Source organism: Zonotrichia leucophrys, chromosome 4 (assembly GCF_028769735.1).
Source record: "Zonotrichia leucophrys gambelii isolate GWCS_2022_RI chromosome 4, RI_Zleu_2.0, whole genome shotgun sequence".
In the NCBI taxonomy this organism is placed as follows: Eukaryota; Metazoa; Chordata; class Aves; order Passeriformes; family Passerellidae; genus Zonotrichia; species Zonotrichia leucophrys.
This window is the reverse complement of record NC_088173.1, coordinates 2,546,547-2,567,500: the sequence shown is the minus strand read 5'-3', so window position 1 is coordinate 2,567,500 and position 20,954 is coordinate 2,546,547. Positions and strand designations below refer to the sequence as shown.

The window sequence follows — 20,954 nt, the reverse complement described above, 5'->3', positions numbered from 1 at the left end:
CCCCTGGTTCACTAGTGGAAGTTGAAGGCACATGATTTTATTTATCTAGGAAAAAAGGTTTCCATTTCTGTGAGCTCCTGTTGTTCCAATGAGAAAATTCCAGTTCCTTCAACAGAAATGTCAAGTGTCAAATGTCAAATGTCAACTTGACAGGGAGGTACAACCTGCAGGTACTACTGAAACAAAAACAACCACTTTTTAACAGATGCAACAATTTGGCTTGGCCTCCTGCTTCAGCTCCTGATATAATTTAGTGCATGACAATATAACGTGAATTTTAAAACTAAGTGAAAGTCATCTATTTGTCCTATTCTAGTGAAGTAAAAATAATTTAAAAGAAACAGAAATTACTACGACATACACAAACACATGTGCACAGAAAACCATGTGCATGCACAGATTCACAGCCCTTCTCAATCTGAAAAAATACATTTTTTTAAATTGCGATTCCTCTATGAGACCAGCAGCAATCTGATGAACTTTACTATTGTGTGAAATCCTTACCCATGCTACAAGTCCCAGATTTAATGCAAGTAACATTCAGAAAGGCAGCCTTTGTAGAGACCTTGGGTAATTTATTTTCCTGGTAGACAGAATTTTGCAATAAAAATATTTTGTCATGGAAAACACTGCATTTCAATGCATCAGTCCAGGTGGCCTCATCCTAAATATGAAGAGATTTAACCTTGCAAGTCCTCCGGTGGAGGATCCTTGAGTGAAGAACTCTGATAACCTGGCCCCAGGAAGCCCAGGCTATTCCACTTGTACTGAAATTTAAAAAGCAGATCAGCACTGTCCACTTGTCAAAGAAAAATCTTTTAAACTTAGAATCTCATAAAAAGATCTCTTTTCCCTTCAGAAATATGCTAAGTGGATCAACAGAAAAAATACATCTGAACACAGGACAGAGAAGAATGGCAATTGTCAACTCTCAGACACAGGGTTTTTTTTTTATTTGAGAGATTTCTGGTATTTTACATTACTATTGAGGCTACATTCAAATAAATTTGTAGGTTAAATCCTGCCTCAGAAACAAAACCCCACCTCTCATTTTAAGTCACTTATTGAAACCCTCAATGGCACAAAACTTCCACCCACCAATATAAATTATAATCATATCTAGAAAACAGAATTTGGCTGTAACATTGGATCCTAAGAGGACATAAACAGAAAATCATAATACCCAAGATGTCACTCCTGGCAACTTCTGGAAGCTAAAGCTGATATTTTATGAGAAAAAAATTCCTTTCCTTCTTAAGTACATTTCTTTGTTAGTCTAACATCACTGCTATACATTTTATATAACATTTTATTTAAATAACATTTTATATGAGGACAAAGAAAATATTTACATAGACAACATGGGGAATTAAGTTTTGAATCATAAAGTCTCACTGTACAAAAGCAAGATATAGCAGATTCATGGGTAAACCTATTTTACAAGACAACATCCTGTTGTGCCTCAAGGCTGTAGCATCTCTGGAGATATCATCCTCTTACACAGAACTGGTTTTATGCTACTTAGGGACAGCAAGGAATAATTCAATAAAGTTTTAGATTTAAGGTGGATGCTGGTTTTACATTAGGAATAGCTTTTGTGACATTAGACCCAACTTTGAAAAGTGAATGTTTCTCTTGAATACCTTGGTTTTAAAATGTGCTGTGGGAGAAAACTGGGACCTGATTTTCAAAGTGATACATATGTTCAGCTCCAGGAAAATTGCTAAGAATTACAGGTACCCAGCAACATGGTTTGAACTAGGCTTTTCAAGAACAGAAACACCCAAATGCCCCTTCACATTACTGTGGTTTATAAACATAATTAAATAACTTGTTTGTGTGCTCTTGTCTGTTTGCAGACACATGTGCATCCCTGACACTCCGGCTTTTACATCTGAGCAACTTCAGCCAAACCGCAGGACTTGGTGAGGTATAAAACTGAATTATCCGTAGGTATAGTTGAGCATGTCCATAAATAAGCACATAAATTGAACAACACTGTATTTGCAAAAAGAGCAGGCACTGAATTTTCTTGCTTTTGTAGGAGTCCATTAATGTATTAATAGAGGTTTTACATATTTTATACACTCAGATATATACATATATTTTATCAGTAATGGGTGCTTACATACAGACATATGCAAACATATGTGTACACTTACCACACACACTCACATTCCCTTATCTACACACATTCAAGTTCTTTATTTTCAAAGAAAATGCCACCATTTAATAAACACTGAAATTGGTTCCAGGTTCTCCATGATTTTAGAATTATAGAGAAAGGTAACTAATTTCCTATGACAAAAAATCTGGACTTTACAACCAAATTAAAACAAAAGGAAAGAACAAACACACCCCTCGTGCTACCAGCTTTCCAACCAGGAATCAAGACATTGGAATGAATCTGGTATAACTGCAAGGAGCAATGGCAGCGATTTGTGTGAGTGCATTTTTGCAACAAACGTGAATCCTTTGGAAGATGAATTAGGATGGATTTGTGGTGAGCACAAAGTTCTTTCCTGGCCAGGTCACTGCTGAGCTCCTTTCTTCTTGTGCTCCAGCTCCTGCAGGCGCTCCTGCGCGTGCTGCGTGCCCACCTTGTGCGCCGTCTCGGTGGCTGCGATGTCAATCTGGGCGTACCGGGACGATCCACTCCCTGAAACACCACATGGAACCCTGTAAAAGGCTGCACCCCTCACACATTCCTGAGCAAAACAGCTCTTGTGACACTTCCTCCATAGATTTCCTGCACTGTCTTTGTCCAGTCTCAGAGAAAGCTGTGTAAAGGGAGTAAGGTGATAACCACCACTAAAACAGAACACCTCGAAAGCTTTGCTACCTACATATTCTAGTGGTCTGGCTTTCCTCAAATAAGCAAATGAACCACTTGCATGTCTGCCCCAGGTGTGAATCTCCACCCCTATTACTCCCAGTCAATGACAAAATTGAACTTGACTCTCCCACTCCTGGGAGGCTTCCTCACCAAGCTACCAATCAGGAAATCAGCTCCTGCTTGTTGAACAGAAAACTCTTGTGGCAGCTGGCACTGGTTTTTGTCAGGATTAGGCACTCTGTGAATGTTTACCAGAGCAACACCTTCAGCCTCACACAGAATGACACTTCAGCTCATTTTTCTTGGCAATAGTGAAGACAAGTTAAGTAAAATACTTAAGTATTAAGAGTTGAGCAGTAAAATACTTCTATAAGGCTAGAGGCTGGGAAAACTTTAATATGAAAAAATTTAAATATTTGTGGTCATTACAGGCACCTTTAAAGTTACACAATTTGAGACTGGGAGGGTAGTTGACATTTAGGAAAATTTAGAATCTTTAACTCTTCATTTTTAATGCCTTGGTTCATTGTGTTTAAAATTAAGAGAAAATATTGCTTTTACATTTCAACACAATGGTTGTAGAGAGAACTACATTGAGGTCCGGGAGAAGCTTAGAATTACATAATGAAGAACATAAAAACATTTAAAAGGCAAAAAGCATGGGAAAAGTGCTAGCATTTCAAGTTAATAAAATTGCTGAAATTAGAAGTATAAAAGTTAAAGTCTTTATAGCTGAGAAGTATAGATGGGAAACCTATCAATATCAAATGCAAGGAATTAAATGCCAGATTCTGATGAAAGGCTTGCTGTAGCAAGGACTGCATCTCTAAATGACTACACATAGCAGATGTATTGCATGTTTATGTGCTAAATGCCCAAGTTAAGCAATAGAAGTAAAATATCCAATCCAAACAAAATAAGAAAAAAATATATAAAAGAAAAAATATATTAAAAATGAAATCATTTGCATTCTCTCTGTAGCACTTTCACATGCCCACATGGAGAGCAGATAGAAGAACACTGTGTTCTGTTCTGAATCACTTGCTGCATGGCTCCAGAGCCAGTGTCTTCAGGAGCAAGCCCTGTACACCCACAGCCCTGTTTCTGAAGCCAAGAAAAATGAGGTAAGTGTAGTCCTAATATGCAATGAAAATCTTGAGAACACAAGCAAATTACTGTCTTTCAAACTCCAGAGTTTGAAATGTTCACTTTAGAAGGAGTGCATATACAATCACCTGTCAAAGGGATGCAACATCTTATAGAACTTCATTACTCAAAAATCTTTTTCAAGAAGAGATGCCAATTAAAAAAAAAATTGCCTCAGAAACATAAGACGGTTCAACTCCTCTGTTAGCAGAAGCCTGTGGGTAGATCATGGAATCATTAAGATTGGAAATGACCTCCAAATCATTGAGTCCAAGCTTTGACCAAGCACCATCAACTAAGCCACAGCACTGCATGCCACATCAAGTCATTTCTTGAACAGTTCCAGGAATGATGACTCCATTGCTTCCCTGGGAAGCCTGCCCCAATGCTTTTCAATGACATCCTGTCAGTGAAAAAATTCTTCCTGATGTCCAACCTGAACCTCCCCTTGGGCAGCTTGAGGCCGTGTCCTGTCCTGTCACTGTTTCCTGGGAGAAGAGGCCAACCCCCACCTGACTACAGCCTCCTTTCAGGTAGTTGTAGGAGGATTAAGGTCCCCCTTGAGCCTCCTTTCCTCTGGGCTGAACACCCCCAGCTCCCTCATCTGCATCCTGTATGAAATCAGGGTTCCACATACCCATACATTCTGCATATTCTTTGCTGTTTAAAAGTACCACAGACTTCCTTACCTCTTATGCTTGTGCTAGATTCTTGAAGCTCCAGTTCCATGTAGTGAAGCTGTTTTTTGGAAGTCGGGCTGACAGGAATATTAACATAGGTGGCTGTCTCACTGTGGGGTCGATCTGGTGTTGGGACATCAGCTGAATAACCTACAGCCCCTTCTGAAATAAATAACAAGTTACAGCAGGCACTGTTTGCAGTGACCAATGTTCGTACAGACACACAGAAAGCAAACAATGGGCAGCAATAACTCCTCTTGCCAAACAGGACATTCTTCAGTGGTAGATGGGACCTGAGAAAACTACAGCTTCTACTTTAAATATCCTGAGACACTGATCAAGTGTCTCAGGATCTGTGCAGAAGGCCAGAGACCACAGACAGATCACAGACAGACCACAGACCCCACCGGGTCTTGCTGTGTTGTGGCAGAAGGCAAACACTCTGCAGATATTTCTAACTGCAGCACTACCTTAGGTTAGTAGAGCTTTATGTGAAGTAATTTGTTCTAGGAAGATGTGAATTACTATATCATCTGCAAGACAGAAAGCAAAATCAGTAGAAGTTCTTAAAGCCTGTCCCAAAAACAGGGACTGAAGAAGTGTTTCAAGCAAAGGGAGGGTGATCTTGAGGAGACAATATTGACAGCTTCCCTGTGCAGAATTGAAAAAGATAGGAATAATGAGAGGACAAGAAGATATTAAAGGACTTTCACTGCAGAAAAAAATAGTGGGAAAACCCTTCTAAACAGTAAAAATCACAAGAACTTTAGAGGAAATCTCACAGAGTTTTCTAGAACTTTCTAAAAAAGACACAGACCAACACCTACTAGGAAAGAGTTCCTGTGAAACAATTTTGACTTAAAACCATTTTCTTGTCTACTGGTTGAATTCTCAAGACCTTATCTAGCCCTGCTTTCAATAATTTTAATCTTATCTGCCTGTTCAGTCCAGTTGGAGTCCTTAGCCCTAAAGACCTTCTACTATTAAGTCAGTTTGAGACAGAGGAGTGCAGAGGGAAAACAGTATTACTTTGAGGTTCTTTTTCATGAAATTCTCCTCTTAAGTCCTTCCTTAAGGTTCCTTATCCCTACTAAGAACTCATATCAAGTCTTTTTTTGCCCAAAATGCTGCTTTTCCTTTTTTCCCCATTTAGACGCTATTGAGATGTGAACAGAGAGGCAGTAGGATATCAAGGCATTTTAGAGCATAGAGAAAAATTACTTCTTATATCCAGAAAACAGCAGCAGTGAATAACCACTGAGGGAAACTTTTTGATCCTTTTGGAAGTATTATGAGTAGCAGAAATAGCTTATACAGTGTTAGGCAACAGTATGGGTATGTTCCAGTACAATGGAATCTCCCCAGGCTTAAGCTGTTTAAATCAAAGGAGTCTACAGTTCAAATACTGGAAAGACTGGAAATTTGGCCAATTTTCTCACAGATTTTAATTTTAAAACATAGCAAAATCCAAAAAGCGCACAAATATTTCTCTGTAGTCAGACTTCAAGTTGTTGTTGCAAAGCAAGATGTTAAGAACAAAATGACAAAATCAATGCAGAACCGAATGCAGAAGGAATTTTTGTATTTTCATCAAACATAATTCTAAGAAATTATTTCCAATTATTGTGTCCAAAGTATTGCAAAGGATTTTGGCCTGATTGAGCAAGAAGGGACTCAGAAAAATCATAGCATTAAAAACCTGCATCACAAAATTTAGAAGTTGCAAGCAAGTGACAATTTTGAGTACAGAGTCACAAATAGTTGTGAAGGAAAAGATCATTTTTGAAGTATTTCTGTATTCTGTTAAAATGATGTAACAGAAGTGTTAAGTGAAGCATCCTTGAAGTTAGCTAGCATGAAAACTAGCAAGATCCCCTATAGAACTAAACAGTTAACAGGTTTAAGGAAGCTGAGCATCATACCTGATGCAAACAAGCCAAGGGATTTTCCTGAGAACTAAAATACTACACATGGAGAATTAGTAGGGCTTTGTAAAAGAAAAACAAAAGAAACACACAGGAAAAAAAAAATACAAAAACAAAACAAGACCTGGCAATAGTCAAATATTCTTCTCAAAGGAGGAAGAAGAAAAACACAAAACAAAACAAAAAAATTATACACAAAAAACTCAAACAAAAACAAACAAACAAAAAAAGCAAAACAGTTGGGCAAACTGGAATGGAAGGAAAGAAAAAGCCTTCTGCAGTTCAGTCAGTGCTGTCTCAATAGACACTGTGCTTTCTTTGCAAAAATAAGAATACTTTGTTTCCATTTTTCCTCAAAAAACCCAACCAAACAAAAAAAAATCTTATTAGCAACTGAAAACTGGCTTTTATTTGTTTGAAAAGAATAATTTATTTAAGAAGCAGAGTCAAATGTTCCAACTAATGAAAGCATGGTGCACAGAGTGAGCCATGGACAGTGCTTGCAGCAGTCCCTTCTGGCTGGACAGAGAAAGATGTTTCCAAGAGGGGTCAGAAGGCCCAATACTTGAGAACATTATGAAAGGAGGATTTCAGAGAAGAGCAAACTGCAATGGATGGTTACAACATTCTGAAAGAATTCCTAGAATGTCATGATTGCTTGAAGAGAAAAGGGGAAACTGTAGGAATCAAAAAAGATAGTCAAGCAAGTAACAAGCAAGTAACAAGAGTAAAAGTGAAAATTTAGTGGCCCTCAACTGAGGGGAAAAGGAAGGAAAATACTATAACTAGGGAGGTAAGAAAAAAGTTATATTTGAAAATTGGTGTTGCAGCCTTTCTTTCAGGAAGTGTTAGTTATTCATATTTTCTCCCCAATATAGGCACTGTTCTCAGAAATGAGCAATAAATTACACAGAAAGAAAATCAGCACTATAACTATATCCCAAAGATAAGTGTGTGTGAGCATGCATGTGAAGCTGACATGTTCAAAGGGCAACACTTCAAAAATTACACTTAGAAGAGATCTCAGCAATAAAAAAAAAAATTTAAAAACAAAAGGAACATGAAAAAAAATCAAGAGGTGTTAGTGACCTCTGCACAAAAATCTGTACTCACCAAGTTCCTCAGAACTAGTTGGAGTTCCAGGTTCTGAAGGAAGTGCTAGCATCTCATACCCACCTTTAGGACCTAGAATACAGGAACACTGTTAATGGCTTTGGATTTAGGAATTTGTGCAATATAATCAAAGCCTATGCTTTTCTGGTTTTGACTTGTAACCTTTTAAACTAAACCATACAGAATAACCTCAGAAAGCATAAACTGTGCCTAGTGCTGACTTTTCTGTGATGGTGATGTCAGCATTTCCTTATGAGTGTAACACCAAGGAAATAAAATTTAAGACACCTTTACAACTATTCACACTGAGGGCCACTGAAGTCAACAGCAGTGCATTCTGCTGTACAGCAGTGTGGGAGCAGAGCTGTCTTGCATGCATGAATCAGGGAGCAATGCGTGGGTGATCTTGGGAGCATCTGGAAGACTCTTGTTAAAATTCCACCTCCAGCATGATGGATAACTTCTTGATTTCTGAGAAACCATCGAAAATGCTTAAGCTAGCCCTTCCTTTGTTTTCCAAGTGCAAACCTCCATCTTTACAAAGAAGTCAGGCTGCACGACATTATTGGTCTTTCCTGAGCAGGAAGCTGAAAAGAGATGCCCACATTTCTTCACAGTTTCAGACTCCACCCCAGTTAAAACCAGGCAAGCAAAAATGCTGTGTCCATAGAATGAACATATTGCAATTAATTTTGAATGACAAACACACATATCTATCTGCTGGCAGTGTTTCTATTCTACATTATCATAAAGAAGTATATTTTAAATGTGGTGGGTGTTTTTTCCCAGCATATCATTGTTAGGGTACAGGACTTCTCATGACCTGAGGTGAATTTTTTTGGTGGGTGCCCTTTGTTAAAGTGATGGCAGCATTTCACTGCTGTGAATAAGATTACTACTTATACTCTGTCAGTTATCTCATCTGTCACTGCCTCTTCTAAACTTATCCCATCTGTCAATGCCTTTCTGACAGAAATTCCTCAAAGCAAAAAACCCAAAGAAATACGTAAGCCTTACAATAGGGAATCAAATCATGCATTACCTTTAATATTTTCTGAAGTTTAAAATAATTTCAGTTTTAATTAGTTTCAATTTACATGCAAACACACCTCATAGTTACTTTAACTTACCAGCTTGGAGACTGTGCCCTCTATGCACTTTCAAAGACCCAGAAGCTGCCATGACAGAAGCACCACCTGTTTTCAAAAACAGAGATTAACATTAAATCTGAATACCTGTTTCATTTTTAGTAGATGTTTCTGAAACATCTAGGAAAAAAATAAAACAAAACACAAAGAATTACAAGTTTTTGTTCTTCATTTAGGCAATTTTTATTTTTTTTTGCTTAGTTCTTTATCCTGAGTTTGTGGCATGAAAATCTAATTTTGTGTTTTCTTTCTTTAGAAAGAAAGGATGCCTTCTATAAAACCTAAGGATGCTGTCCCTCCCTGTTTGTGGTAAATACTTCCTTCCTCACAGGAAAGCTGTCTTGAGCTAAGAAGTAAAATGGCAACAAGAACTGAGTTGGGAGATGCCTTTGCAATCCATAATGTCGTTTTAGCAACAACAAAGTTTAAAGTGCTCATTAAAATCTGTGCAGAGTGGATCCAAAACCTGTCTAAGTGTAATGTGACCTCTGGCTGGGTTTTGGGGGTATCCCCGGGTGGCCTCGCTGCTCCAGAGAGCGCAGCCTTGTCCAGCACAGCCTGCCCAAGCTCCCAGGCAGTTCCCAGCCACAAGCTACCTCAGCAAGCTCAGCTCTTAGTGAGATCAGCTCTTTGTGATTATCAGCTCATTTGTGATTTCAGCTCTTTGCTTGCTAAGTGCCTTGGGCAGACACAGGGAGAGAGAGGAGAAGGCTGTGTGAGGTTCCACAGGATTGTCTTTATTGGCCTTCTGCGAAGGCCTCAGGGACAGCTCCTCTGCCAAGCTGGGCAAAAGGAGCTCTTTGTATAGGGCACAGGAGTTTTAGGAATTGTCCAACAGCAAGGGTCAAAAGGGAAGTGACCTATAGTCTTACAGAGATATAAACAAGGGTCTGGAGGGAGAAAAAGGGGCTTTTTAGGTCCAGCCATCATGACTGGGCATTTCCTATCTTAGGCTGCTGAACGCCAGGAAGGCCTTGCAGGCCCTGTGCCTGCTGCATAAGTGAATGAGAAAACTTCTACACTCCAGCACTCCACCAGCCATGCTCAGACATGGACACAGCAGGACAGAGGCAAGGAAACACAAGGGATCTGCCCCATGGGGATTGAATCCAGGTTCTTGTGAAACACCCTCCCAGTGTTCCAGCCATGGACTCCCCAGGTGGCACAGCCAGCCTCCCCTCCCCAGCCTGAGTCTGGCCAGCGGGAAGCTGCACTGGGCAAATTTGAGGAAACAAAAGCCATCAGCTCAGAAAGCTGCAGGGTGACACCCCTGCAGGGTGGCTTGGCTGCACACACAAGCTCCTTCTTTAAGCAGCAAGCTCAGCAGCATCATCCCCACTGCTGGCTACAGGGTGACCTCACCCCATCCACCCCAAACCTCTGCTGTGTCACTGCGGCCACCTCAGCAGAGCTCAGTGGCATTTCTGTCCTGGCATGAGTAATTGTGAGGGAACTGCGTGTGCAGGAGATGGAGCTGAGCGGGGAGCGGGTGGGAGGCTGTGGGGATGAGTAACCCTGCCCCTGCTGCCATGTGCTGCAGCCTGCTGGGGCTCACATTTAAAATTAACACTTTTCTAAGCTGATGAATAGTCTCTGAGCAGGTGAGACACTGCTCTGCAAATTGTTTTTAAAATAGCGTCCAAAAATTACCACAGCTCTTATGCAACACAAAGAAATTCTGTAAGATAAATATTCTGAAATATCTAAGAAAGCTGCATGGCCTGGGAATCTAAAGAAAATGGCAATTTCTTTTTTTTTCCCTCCTGTATAAAGTATACACACAATTTTAATTCCAAACCTAAGGGTTTCCAAGCTCGTAAAATTCATCCTAGTTTTATAAAATAAATCTAAAAAGCCACTCATTATTTCACTTAATGAGGACAGTGGATTAAAACAATAGTAAAAAAACTATTTCAAAAAGGCACAACTGAACTAAAGCCTTTAGTTTTTTCTCTTTATATACATCCAAGGGTAATCCAAGGCTACAAAATTCAATTTTAAAGTATGCCATACTGAGAATCTGATTTTGTATTTTAACAAATGAGGTCAGATTGTAGAACCTTTACATATTATAGAATTCTAGTCAGGACTTAACAACTAAAACTGTTATTTGGAATTTTGTTTTTACCAAGACTGCTGATAAAAATAAATGCAAAAATAGGACAGCCCCAGGCTAGATGATTTACTTATATTTTCACTTTAACTCATCTTCCTTTTTCTCATATCAGTGCATCCTCTCTCTGCATTGAAAACATCAGAATATGTTTTATGAAGCCAAAAGCCTCCCCTTACTTTGAAGAAAGATTCGAGCCTTATGCTAATTTCAGCATCATCACAAAACTAGTGTGGGGTTGGGGTTTTTATTCCCTCAAAAATGTATTGCAACTCAGCAGAAATTATTCCAGAGGCATTGTGGATTCTTAAGCAACATTTTTAGGATCTATGAGGAACACCCAGGACAGGAAAGAAGATTTAAAAGAATAAGACAGTCCAATCCATTTATGGTCAAGTTTAAATTTTCCCATTCAGGGCTTATTTAAAAGAACCATGTTAATGTTTTAGGATTTGACCTGTTGCATTTTCCTCATTTTCAAATCTGGCAACTAACAAATATTTACATAGTCAAATCTCCCAGGGAATTTTTTTTGAAGCTTTGAACTTCATCCTATAAACACATGTCAACAGAGATCAACCTAGATATTTTCTTCCTTCTTCTTTTCAGCTACTGAATAAACTGGTTTGATTCTTATTTGTGAATCTAGGCTAACACTTGCAGGAATGGAAAAAGCAAGATAAATTTCTGAACAAAAAAAGTATCCAGCAGGAGACAGATGCTCCCTTCCATTATTCTTCTCAATTTACAAGGTATTGTTAAGAATATTTTTTTATTCATTTTCCCCTGTCATCTAGGTCTGTGTGGCAGACTTGCTCAAGTCTTTCTCAGAACTCGGTACCTCATCAAGAGAGTTACTTCTGTTCTACTTTCCTCAATCTGTAAGAGGAAGAAGGTACTCAAAATGTGACAAAATGAAAATGATTTGCAGGATATTTTGAATTCTGACATTTGATTAGACTCAAAAGTTTAACATAGCTCAGTGAAGACAACTACTATTTGAAATATTTTTCTGGCTTTATAGTTATTACTTCATGCCCATTCTTCAAACATAAGGACAGTTTACAGCACATGTGCTACAAGAAAGAGCCATGAAAAAAAAATAATGAGGGAAGATGGAATATAAAATATAAACTGAGCCCAGACAGTTTACATTTTCAAGTCATCTGACCTATCCTTGCATGACCAGTGAGGAGACACACACAGCCCTGCATTGCCTTTACCAAGTGATCACTTCTCACTGCTAACCTCCTCGAGGGGTAGGACACAAACTCTTCAGGTCTGGGCTATTAAATTTCCTGAAAAGGAGTCAGAACAGAAGAAAACACCACATTCTGTGATAAAACCCTGCTGCTTGTTGAATTAAAACTAGCTTTATTATGAAGAACTTTGACCCACTCACCCAAGCAACATTCTCATCTCCTCCTCTGAAAACAGATACCTTGCTTAAAAGAGCATCCAAAGGCTACAGCAGCTGATTGGCAGGAGGAACCCTGCAGGAGCACCAGGAGGTTGTTTCATGTAAATGTAACAGGAGACTTCCTGCTCCTGTATATTTGCCCTACAAAACCTCCCTGTTTGTGCTCTTCGATTTTCAAAGTAATTTCATATATTTTCTGCTATACAAATGGCATTACCTGCAAGACATAAAAGCTGAAGGGGATACTTAAAAATGCTTGCTTGCTCTACAGATTTCTCCATATTCAGAAATTCCTCCTGTCTCTCTAACAGATTACTTTAAATGTGGCAAAATCTCTCAAAATTAGAAATGCATTCAAGCACTCTGTTCAAATATTGCTCCTCAAAGATGTCTATTTAGTCTGTGCAAAAAATAACAGAGGATCTAACCAGGTCTAGCTATTATTCATCTTCTCATGCTGTGGGCCATTCCATCCCAGCCTCCTATCCTTAAAAATGCATAAGTGTTAAGCTAGAATTATTACCATTTTCCTGTGCCATGAAATTCAGTGTCTGGGGTTTTGGTTTTTTTGGGTTTTTTTTACATACACCTTCAAAGATGCTTTACATACATTTAATTCAAAAATCTTCATACGTGTAAAGCTCAGAATCTACACTGGGCAGAGATGAAGGTCAGACACAAAACCAAAATTTTTTTAAAAATTTGAAATAATCACTATATGTGCAAATAACGTCCTCACCTTTGTGCTCTATAAGGCTGGGATAAGTAATTTCCCCAGATTTCAGTGTCAGAGAAGGTGTGGGAAAGCAAATCACAAATAAATAAAGGACAGGACTAGAAGGTTACTGTGGCACAGACTCAGCACCTTCTGTCAGCCCCAGTCCAGAGAACAGGATCTGCTGGATCTGCTCAGCCCAGAGGATGAAGCAGCAGCCTTGGATCATTCTCTGACATGGTTTCCCCATAGTTTTCTTTCGCCCCTGGAAATTCTCTTAATTCAGACATTAATTTAGTTTGTAAATGCAATATGTATTCTAACAAGCTCACTTTTTCTGAGCTCCTGTATTTCTTCCCCCGCAGAATTATTTTGAGTGGACTTGTAGAATAAAGCAGGACCAAGAAAGAGCATGCCACATTATGGCAGGTTTTCATTGATCAGTTTCTCATTAGAATGATGTCTATCTATTACAGTGTTTAGCCCTATAAGGTATGACATGACATGTCTATGGTGGACACTGTTCAACACAGAGTCCTTCCCTGGCTCAATAAAAATATCAGAGTGTACTTGGTCATCCTACATCTCAAGAACTGACAGCACAAATCTTTAAAAAAAGTGAGAATTGTAAACTGTTTTCAATCTAAGCAATTATAACCACCACAGTATGGCCCAGATTCCTCTTTCTCATTGCTCTGAATTAATTCCTTAAAAGCTGACTCCTAAGCTTGGAATAAAAGCATCATGCTGCATAGATGTGCAATAAAAATATTTTAAAAGGCACAAAAAATAACATCGAATTTTCCATCAGGAAAGTTAAGCTGTCAGACAGCTGACTTTGTTTTCAGTACCTGTTATATACTTAATTTTATTCTTTCTTCTTGTCTGGCTGCCTTGAGTCCCTGTCTACTTAAGAAAAATTTAATAGAGATGCAATGTTCATAATCAGCATTCAGGTGATATTTTAGCTGAATTCCAATCTACAGCATTGTTTTATGTTTACTCCTTAATCCATCTCCTCAGTACATTTCCCATCAAGCATTGTGTATGTTTGGTATTGCAAGCAAAGAGGATGTCAGAGAGCAGAGTTTCTGCTGCAATGACAGTGAATCTGCTCCTCTGGAATAAAGGGGAAAATGGAAAAGGAGAGAGACAATTTACAAGTCAAAAAGCAAAACTGAAAGTGCACTGCTTCCCTGGGAGCATTTTTATTACTTGCCCATTCAACTACTGGCTTTTGCAAAGCCAGAGCCCCTGGCACAGGGGTGCAGGGAGATCAGATCTCCCTCAAGGAAAGTTTAATTTGAGTGTTGAAACACTCAGGGCTGGGTCAGGCTCATGGGAATGCCCAGGCAAGCAGCTCCCCTGTGGGAATTGGGAATGGATGAAAGTTTCTGAAATATGGTGCGTAGAGCTTGCATGAAATGCCTTCTCCAGGGACTGCAGTGTCCCTAAGCACTTCTGCAAGCTATTCCAGCTCCCAGCCTCACTTCTCTAAATAGGAGTCTTGGGATTCAGTCTGCTCAGCTCATTTGGAAGGGGCTGGCAGCTAAGGACAGAAATAGTGGCATTTCCCCAAGGACAAAAATAGTGACATTTCCCCTCCACACTGAACAGCCTCATGGTTTAAACATCATTCATAAAAGAAGGTTGCTGTGAAGACTTCTACTCAACTGAGAAAATACAAATATTTTGAAGGAAATCATTCGCCCCTGAGTAAGAGCTGGAGGTTCCTTATCTAAGGTGTTGCAATGGAATAGAAAGGAGAACAAGATTAAAAGAAAAGGCCTAAATTTCAATGAAAAACAGCACAACTGCTAGGAAATACATTGTAAATGTAAGAATAGTGGAGGATTTTGGGTGATTCAAGGTGGATTAAGGATTCTCACTGCAGAACTAAACATCTGTCAGACATACACAGAAAAACATCCAAACCTAAGGGCAGAGACAACTGCTTCAGTCCTATTTTTCCTACAGTGCTTTGGTTAATAGTACCAGAAAGATAATGAAGATAATGGCAAGCTCTTCAGCTCACCATTCTGTGAAGGAATGAATGTGCAGTCTATTGTTTCATTTCCCAACACTGAATGTGGATCTTATTCACAATCCCTTAACTCAAAGCACATAAGCAGTTCCTGAGAAAAAGCCCTACATAAATATCTCTGAAATTGCAACCACCAGATCAAGCTGCAGGATTCCTTAAGCAGTGATGAGAATCTGCCCAGGTCCCATGAGAACTGCGCACACCAAATGTACCAAACTGAGGTGTCTCAGGAAATCTGAATCACACTTTTGAACCTCCATCCTGTCATGGTATTTTGAGGTCCATCATAACTATAAATGCAGTCTATTATACTTAAGAGCACACATTCACACATCATAGAATCCCTTACCTTTATCTGTAGTACAAAGCTATGATAACAATGGGAACATTTTCCTCCTACAAACTCAAGTAATCTAATTCAGTTTCTCTCTTTCTAATCAATATTTACAAAGTTATTTATAACAAAGGCAACCAAATTATTTAAACCTCAATTAAATGATTCACCCCAACTTGTTTTTTTCTATCCAATAATGCAACTTAGAATTGTTGCCATATTTAGAACACTTTGCCATTAGAATGAAACACAATTCCCTAAAGTTGCTGAGTCTGTTGCTCAGCATATCTAACTAAAAGGAGAAAGAGAATACCCACATTCCCTACAATAAACCGAAAAATACACAAACAATTGATTTGTGACTGTTTAATTTCATGTCTTGCTACAGGACCAAGACATTCAAGAGCAAAAATATTGCATAGAAGATGTAGGTACCTGTAGCTCAGGAAGGAATGGGTTTGCATTCTACAGTGCATTTAAATGACAATATGATAGAAAAGAGATTTACTTGTGAGTAAGGAAACTACTACAGTAGGAAATGTTATATCTGGGTATTGGTCATTGTCATCCATGCTAGCAGAGGTATCTTGCAATGTATATGCACAATAGAGGTTTTGAAAGTAGCTACCTCAAATTAGTGTGCCTCTATTTTATTCTCAACAATGGATAATAATCTCTCTATTATTATTTCTGCATAATAATAGAGAACCACAGACAAGTTCTAATTCCGTTCCTTTAGTGCAACAGAACAGTGTGGATGACTCCTCAGCATCCTGGGACCTTCAATTAATGCCTTAGATTAAATATTCAAATGCTACGGAATTATTTTGAAAGCTTTGCAATGTTGAGTTTAATTATACTTAAATTTTCACATATATAAAAGAGAAAACTTTAATACAAAATAATAATAATAATCATCATCATCATCATAAAATATCTAAGGATAATAGAAATGCAATGAGACACAGAACACTGCGGCTCCTTTTGTATTCTGAAAAATAGTTCTAGCTTTGAAAATAAAATTTTACTGGTATATTAGAACATTTGAGAGGCAAAACCCCATAAACAAAATTTCACTCACTGGCTTTAGATGTTGCCTTTGTCTTAAACATTTATATTTTTCCTGCAAGAGTTATTTTCATAAACTATATTTTTCCAGTGTACCAGACAATAAAATGCACCTGCTCAAACTTCTTTTTCTGTTGATATAAAAATCTGTCCTGTATTTCTGCAGTTCCAATTTGCTTCATGGTAGGTTTTATCAAAACAGCTAACTCCCTCATATGCACGAATAGTCTGAGATAAGGATTTTTGTCAGATGTTGTTTGCATCCAAAATTAACTTGATGCTGAAATTAATACAGAAATAACATTCTGCCCACCACATGCAGCAGAAGTTTCCCTGTATTTACACACACTTGAATCATAAGTGTTCTGGTTTCCTTGCTTTGAGTGGAGGACTAGAAACTTGAGTACCAGAGGGAAAGATAAAATTAATGATCCAATTTGGGATTCTACTTACACCTCTATAAATCAAGAGTAATTCCACTGACTTGAGTGGAATAGCTAGCAACAACATCTGCTAAATGCTTCTGGATTTTCTCCTGCTAAGACAGACAAAGGAAGGAGTTACTTTTAACCTTCTCCAGAGACACCTCCTGATCCTGAGTATCTCACTGGATTTGTTCACACAAAATCCCATCAGTCACACTGCTTTATGTATTGGCCAAGGTTTTTTAAAGTAGTAAAGAAACCCAAGCACAAAGAGCTGCTCCATGTCTATTGGAGGTGGGAATCCTATGAAATTTAATGGATCTGATGAATTATCAGGTAAACTATTTAAGGAATGGAAAGACATTTAAGACAGCAGCCAAATTCTTTGCACAGATCTCTCCAAGGTCTAAGACAGAGAGTAATCACACAAAACTAAATGCTTCTGAACTAAATGCTTATGAAATGGTGTTTTTTGAAGTGAAATGATAATTCAGAAGTGCCAGATCAGTTTGGCTGCATTAGAGAGGGAACTCAGGTGACCAACACATTCCGCTGATAGAGAGGTTTACACTGCAAAGATGGCCAGTGCCTCTGCATAATCTTTCCAGGCCAGACACTCAGTGTCCTCTCATTAGTGATTTTCTTGGTCAATCAAGAGTTTTACTGACATGAGAGAAGCATCTCCCAGTTGCTTCTGGTAAAGATTCATTCCTGTGATTTTGTGTTATTTAGGAAACTGGCTATACACACTGAACATATAAATAATGTTTGCCTTTGGTGCTAATATAACCTAAAAAGAAAAAATTCTTGTTGTTCTTTAAATATGTAAGTAGAAAAGGCACTAAACAGCTTTTTTAAGACTCTAACAGCTTTGAACCTCTTCATATTAACAAAAGAAAGGGGGAAAACAAATATATAAATCTTTTCAACCGAGGTTATTACAGATTACAATGTATTTCATAGCTGCCAAGTCATGGATTGCAGAAGAAAAACCAGCCACAAACAGCACACCTCTCAATACAGTATTTAGTTCTGCTTCCATAAATCTTCTGTTTCTCTTATCACAATTTGAGACTAAAACATCATTGTTAAATAAAGTAAATAAGTAAATGGCTCCTACCTGATATAGCTGGTAAGACTCCAGACTGTAATACTGCTGTTCCCTAAAGAAAACAGAAAATTTTAGAATGAAATATCTGTACAAGTAGAAACCTGACAAAATATAGAAGGTATATAAAAGTAGAAGGGAGGAAATCAAAAATGTGGCCAAGATTTCATTTGTGAAAGAGAAAAACATCTCACAGCATTTCAGAAAATATTAGATTATACTTAACAAAGATGCAAAAATGCCAGCAGAAGTTTGATGTGTGAAATTACAACAGATATGGGACACAGTTAAAGTATCATTCAAATTATAGGAAAGACAACAAATAACTAAAAGAATCACCTTTGATTAGATACAAAAATGAGCCTGACATAAGAAAAATAAAGGCAGTGTTTTGTTATTAAGTGATTTTTTTCAGTCTCTAAGAATGTCTTCATTTCCCTTTTCAGTACATCATATTCTATTATTTCTGCATCTCTGAGGCCTCCTGCTGTAGTCCTCTGTAAGGCAGAGGTTTCAATAACAGTGGCAACAGCAAAGGCAACTCAGCAGAAAGAACAATAGAGAGATGTAAAAGATACCTTTTATAATTCTACAAAACACAGCAAAACATGGTTTTTCCTGTAGGAGAACCTTTTAAAATTATGATGGCATCATGTACAAATGTAAGTGCATGGTTTTCAAATACAGAGCATAATGCAGATCTCAACCCACCCTGTGATTACATCAGAGGAGAAAAGGGGTAAGTGACCTCACTCAAATCATATGCTTTTGTCACACCTGCTATGACACCCAGACAAAAACTAACATGATTACCTAAGGCCTGCATGCCTCCTAGTATTACTCATAAATATAAGTTAAATAGCCTCATATAAACATGTAATCTTTTGTCTGTGACCCAGGAGCTGAGTGCTGGGGTCTGTGATGCCTGGCCCCAGCCACCCCAGCAGCACAGCACCCTCAGTGAGCAGATATGCACAATCTGTGTGTCACACACCAGGAGTGCATGGCCAGGGCTATTTTAGCTCTGGTTAAATATCCTCAAATAAACATAAGTTAAATATTCTCACATAAACATGTAATCTTTTGTCTGTGACCCAGGAGTGCTGGGGTGGGTGATGCCTGGCTCTGGCCCCAGCCACCCCAGCAGCACAGCGCCCTCAGTAAGCAGATATGCACAATCTGTGTGTCACACACCAGGAGTGCATGGCCAGGGCTATTTTAGCTCTGGTACTGATCTGCCTGCTGTCAGATGACATTCATTTTTTATGTTCTGCTTCCAAATATCTTGGGTAGAGTTCAATGAGTGATGTTAGGAGAACACAGTGGTTTGATATGCTGGGTCATTATTCATAGATTAGCTTGATTTCCCTAAAGAGCTAAATAGAACTTAAGCCTGGCATTTCTTTCTGTATAACAAATAACCACCATGGCACATAATCCTTTTCATGATCAAAATGGGATTTTCTTTTCCCCTTTCTGTGTATATTTGGAATATCTTTGCCTTCCTCTCACCTTTTTTTTTAAGCTTCATTTTATTGTATTCAAACTTTCACTCATTTTAAATTTCATTAAATATGTGATTGATCACACCAGTTCTCATTAAAAAAAACCCAGCAGTTAAAAATACTGTCCCACAGGAAGAAGAGCAGGCCTTCCCATATCTATACAACTTTTCAGTGATTACATACCTAATCCTGCTTTTGGTGCTGCTTATGGGAGTTTTAGTCTTTGGGTTCAAGACCAGCCCAAAAATTCCAGATCATCTAATATAACCTCCACAGCATGAAGCAAAGACACTGCACTGCACAGTTTCCTGGCTATAGAAGAAGTTTTTCCAGATTCATAATGACAAAAAGCACCAGAACAGCTTTGCAAGCTCACCTCTGTGGCATAAAAAGGAGCCAGAAACTTGCCAGTTAGATGAATAAAAAACAAAAAAACAAAACAAAAAAAAAAAACCAAAAAAAAATAAACCAAACAAAACAAAACACAAAAAAAAAATTGCCTTAAAACCAATTCTTCCCATTATTAGCTATGATAGACAGCTAATCAATAGTAACCAAGCATTTTCACACAGCCAAAATATTTTTGTTTCCTATTTTTCCTCCTAAAAAGGAGTAACCTACACTTCCAAGAAAAAGCTCTGTAGGTTTGAATGCTGAGCAGGGCTCCATGATCACTGGCAAGAGGAATGAAATGCCAGTCACCTGATAACTGTGCCAACATTTCAGACACACCTCATCAGCCACAGCTTATGTAATTCCCTCTGTGTATCTTTAGAAATAAAGCTTTTCTTTCAGCTCATCTAAGTTTGGCAGCTTTTTATAGCTCCATTATTCTGCGCCTACTGAGAGTCAGAGTTCTCAGCACAGGGAAGATGAACCTCTTGGAGCAGGTCCAGAGCATGGACAGAAAATGATGGGAGGGCTGGAGCACCTCTCCTTTCAGGAAAGGCTGAAAGTGTTGGGCTTGTCCAGCCTAGAAAAAGGAAGGCTCCAGGGAGACCATGGAGCAGCCCTTCAGTACTTTTAGTGTAAGAGGGACTGGGACAGACTTTTTAGCAGATTGTGTTGTGATAGGAAAAAGGGTGATGGTTTTAAAATAAAATAAGATAGATTTAGCCTGGGTGGTGTAACACTTGCACAGGTAACCCAGAGAAGTCATGGATGTCCCATCACTGGAAACATTCAAGATTAGGCTGCATGGGGCTCTGAGGAACCTGACCTAATGGAAAGTGTTCCTACTCAAAGCAGAGGAGTTAAACTAGGTGACCTTTAAAGGTCCCTTGCAGCACAAAATAGTCTGTGCTTTTTAGGTCTCTCTTGCTTTAGTCTAAGCACATATCTGAATTTTTGCCCCAGTCTGAGTCCTCAAACATG

At 38.5% G+C, this 20,954-nt stretch overlaps 1 protein-coding gene and 1 long non-coding RNA gene across 5 annotated transcripts in view; one reads left to right on the top strand and one right to left on the bottom strand.

The window, feature by feature from the left end:
• LOC135446466 (uncharacterized) overlaps nucleotides 1–9,229 on the top strand; it is a 14,554-nt gene extending 5,325 nt beyond the window's left edge. Inside the window, exons 2-4 of the long non-coding RNA XR_010439818.1 lie at nucleotides 1,860–1,930; nucleotides 3,818–3,960; nucleotides 9,105–9,229. This is a non-coding gene — a long non-coding RNA (uncharacterized LOC135446466). The remainder of the gene's footprint in view (nucleotides 1–1,859; nucleotides 1,931–3,817; nucleotides 3,961–9,104) is intronic.
• Nucleotides 1,432–20,954, bottom strand: part of DOK7 (docking protein 7) — a 59,237-nt gene continuing 39,714 nt past the window's right edge. For 3 of the 4 annotated variants that reach the window (XM_064710249.1, XM_064710251.1, XM_064710248.1), the window contains 5 exons: nucleotides 18,088–18,130; nucleotides 8,831–8,896; nucleotides 7,701–7,772; nucleotides 4,672–4,824; nucleotides 1,432–2,659 (listed from right to left, as the gene is read on the bottom strand). In XM_064710249.1, the coding sequence (XP_064566319.1) occupies nucleotides 2,532–2,659; nucleotides 4,672–4,824; nucleotides 7,701–7,772; nucleotides 8,831–8,896; nucleotides 18,088–18,130 (462 nt within the window). In that variant the 3' untranslated portion in view covers nucleotides 1,432–2,531. The remainder of the gene's footprint in view (nucleotides 2,660–4,671; nucleotides 4,825–7,700; nucleotides 7,773–8,830; nucleotides 8,897–18,087; nucleotides 18,131–20,954) is intronic. The other variant, XM_064710250.1, reaches the window with a different exon arrangement.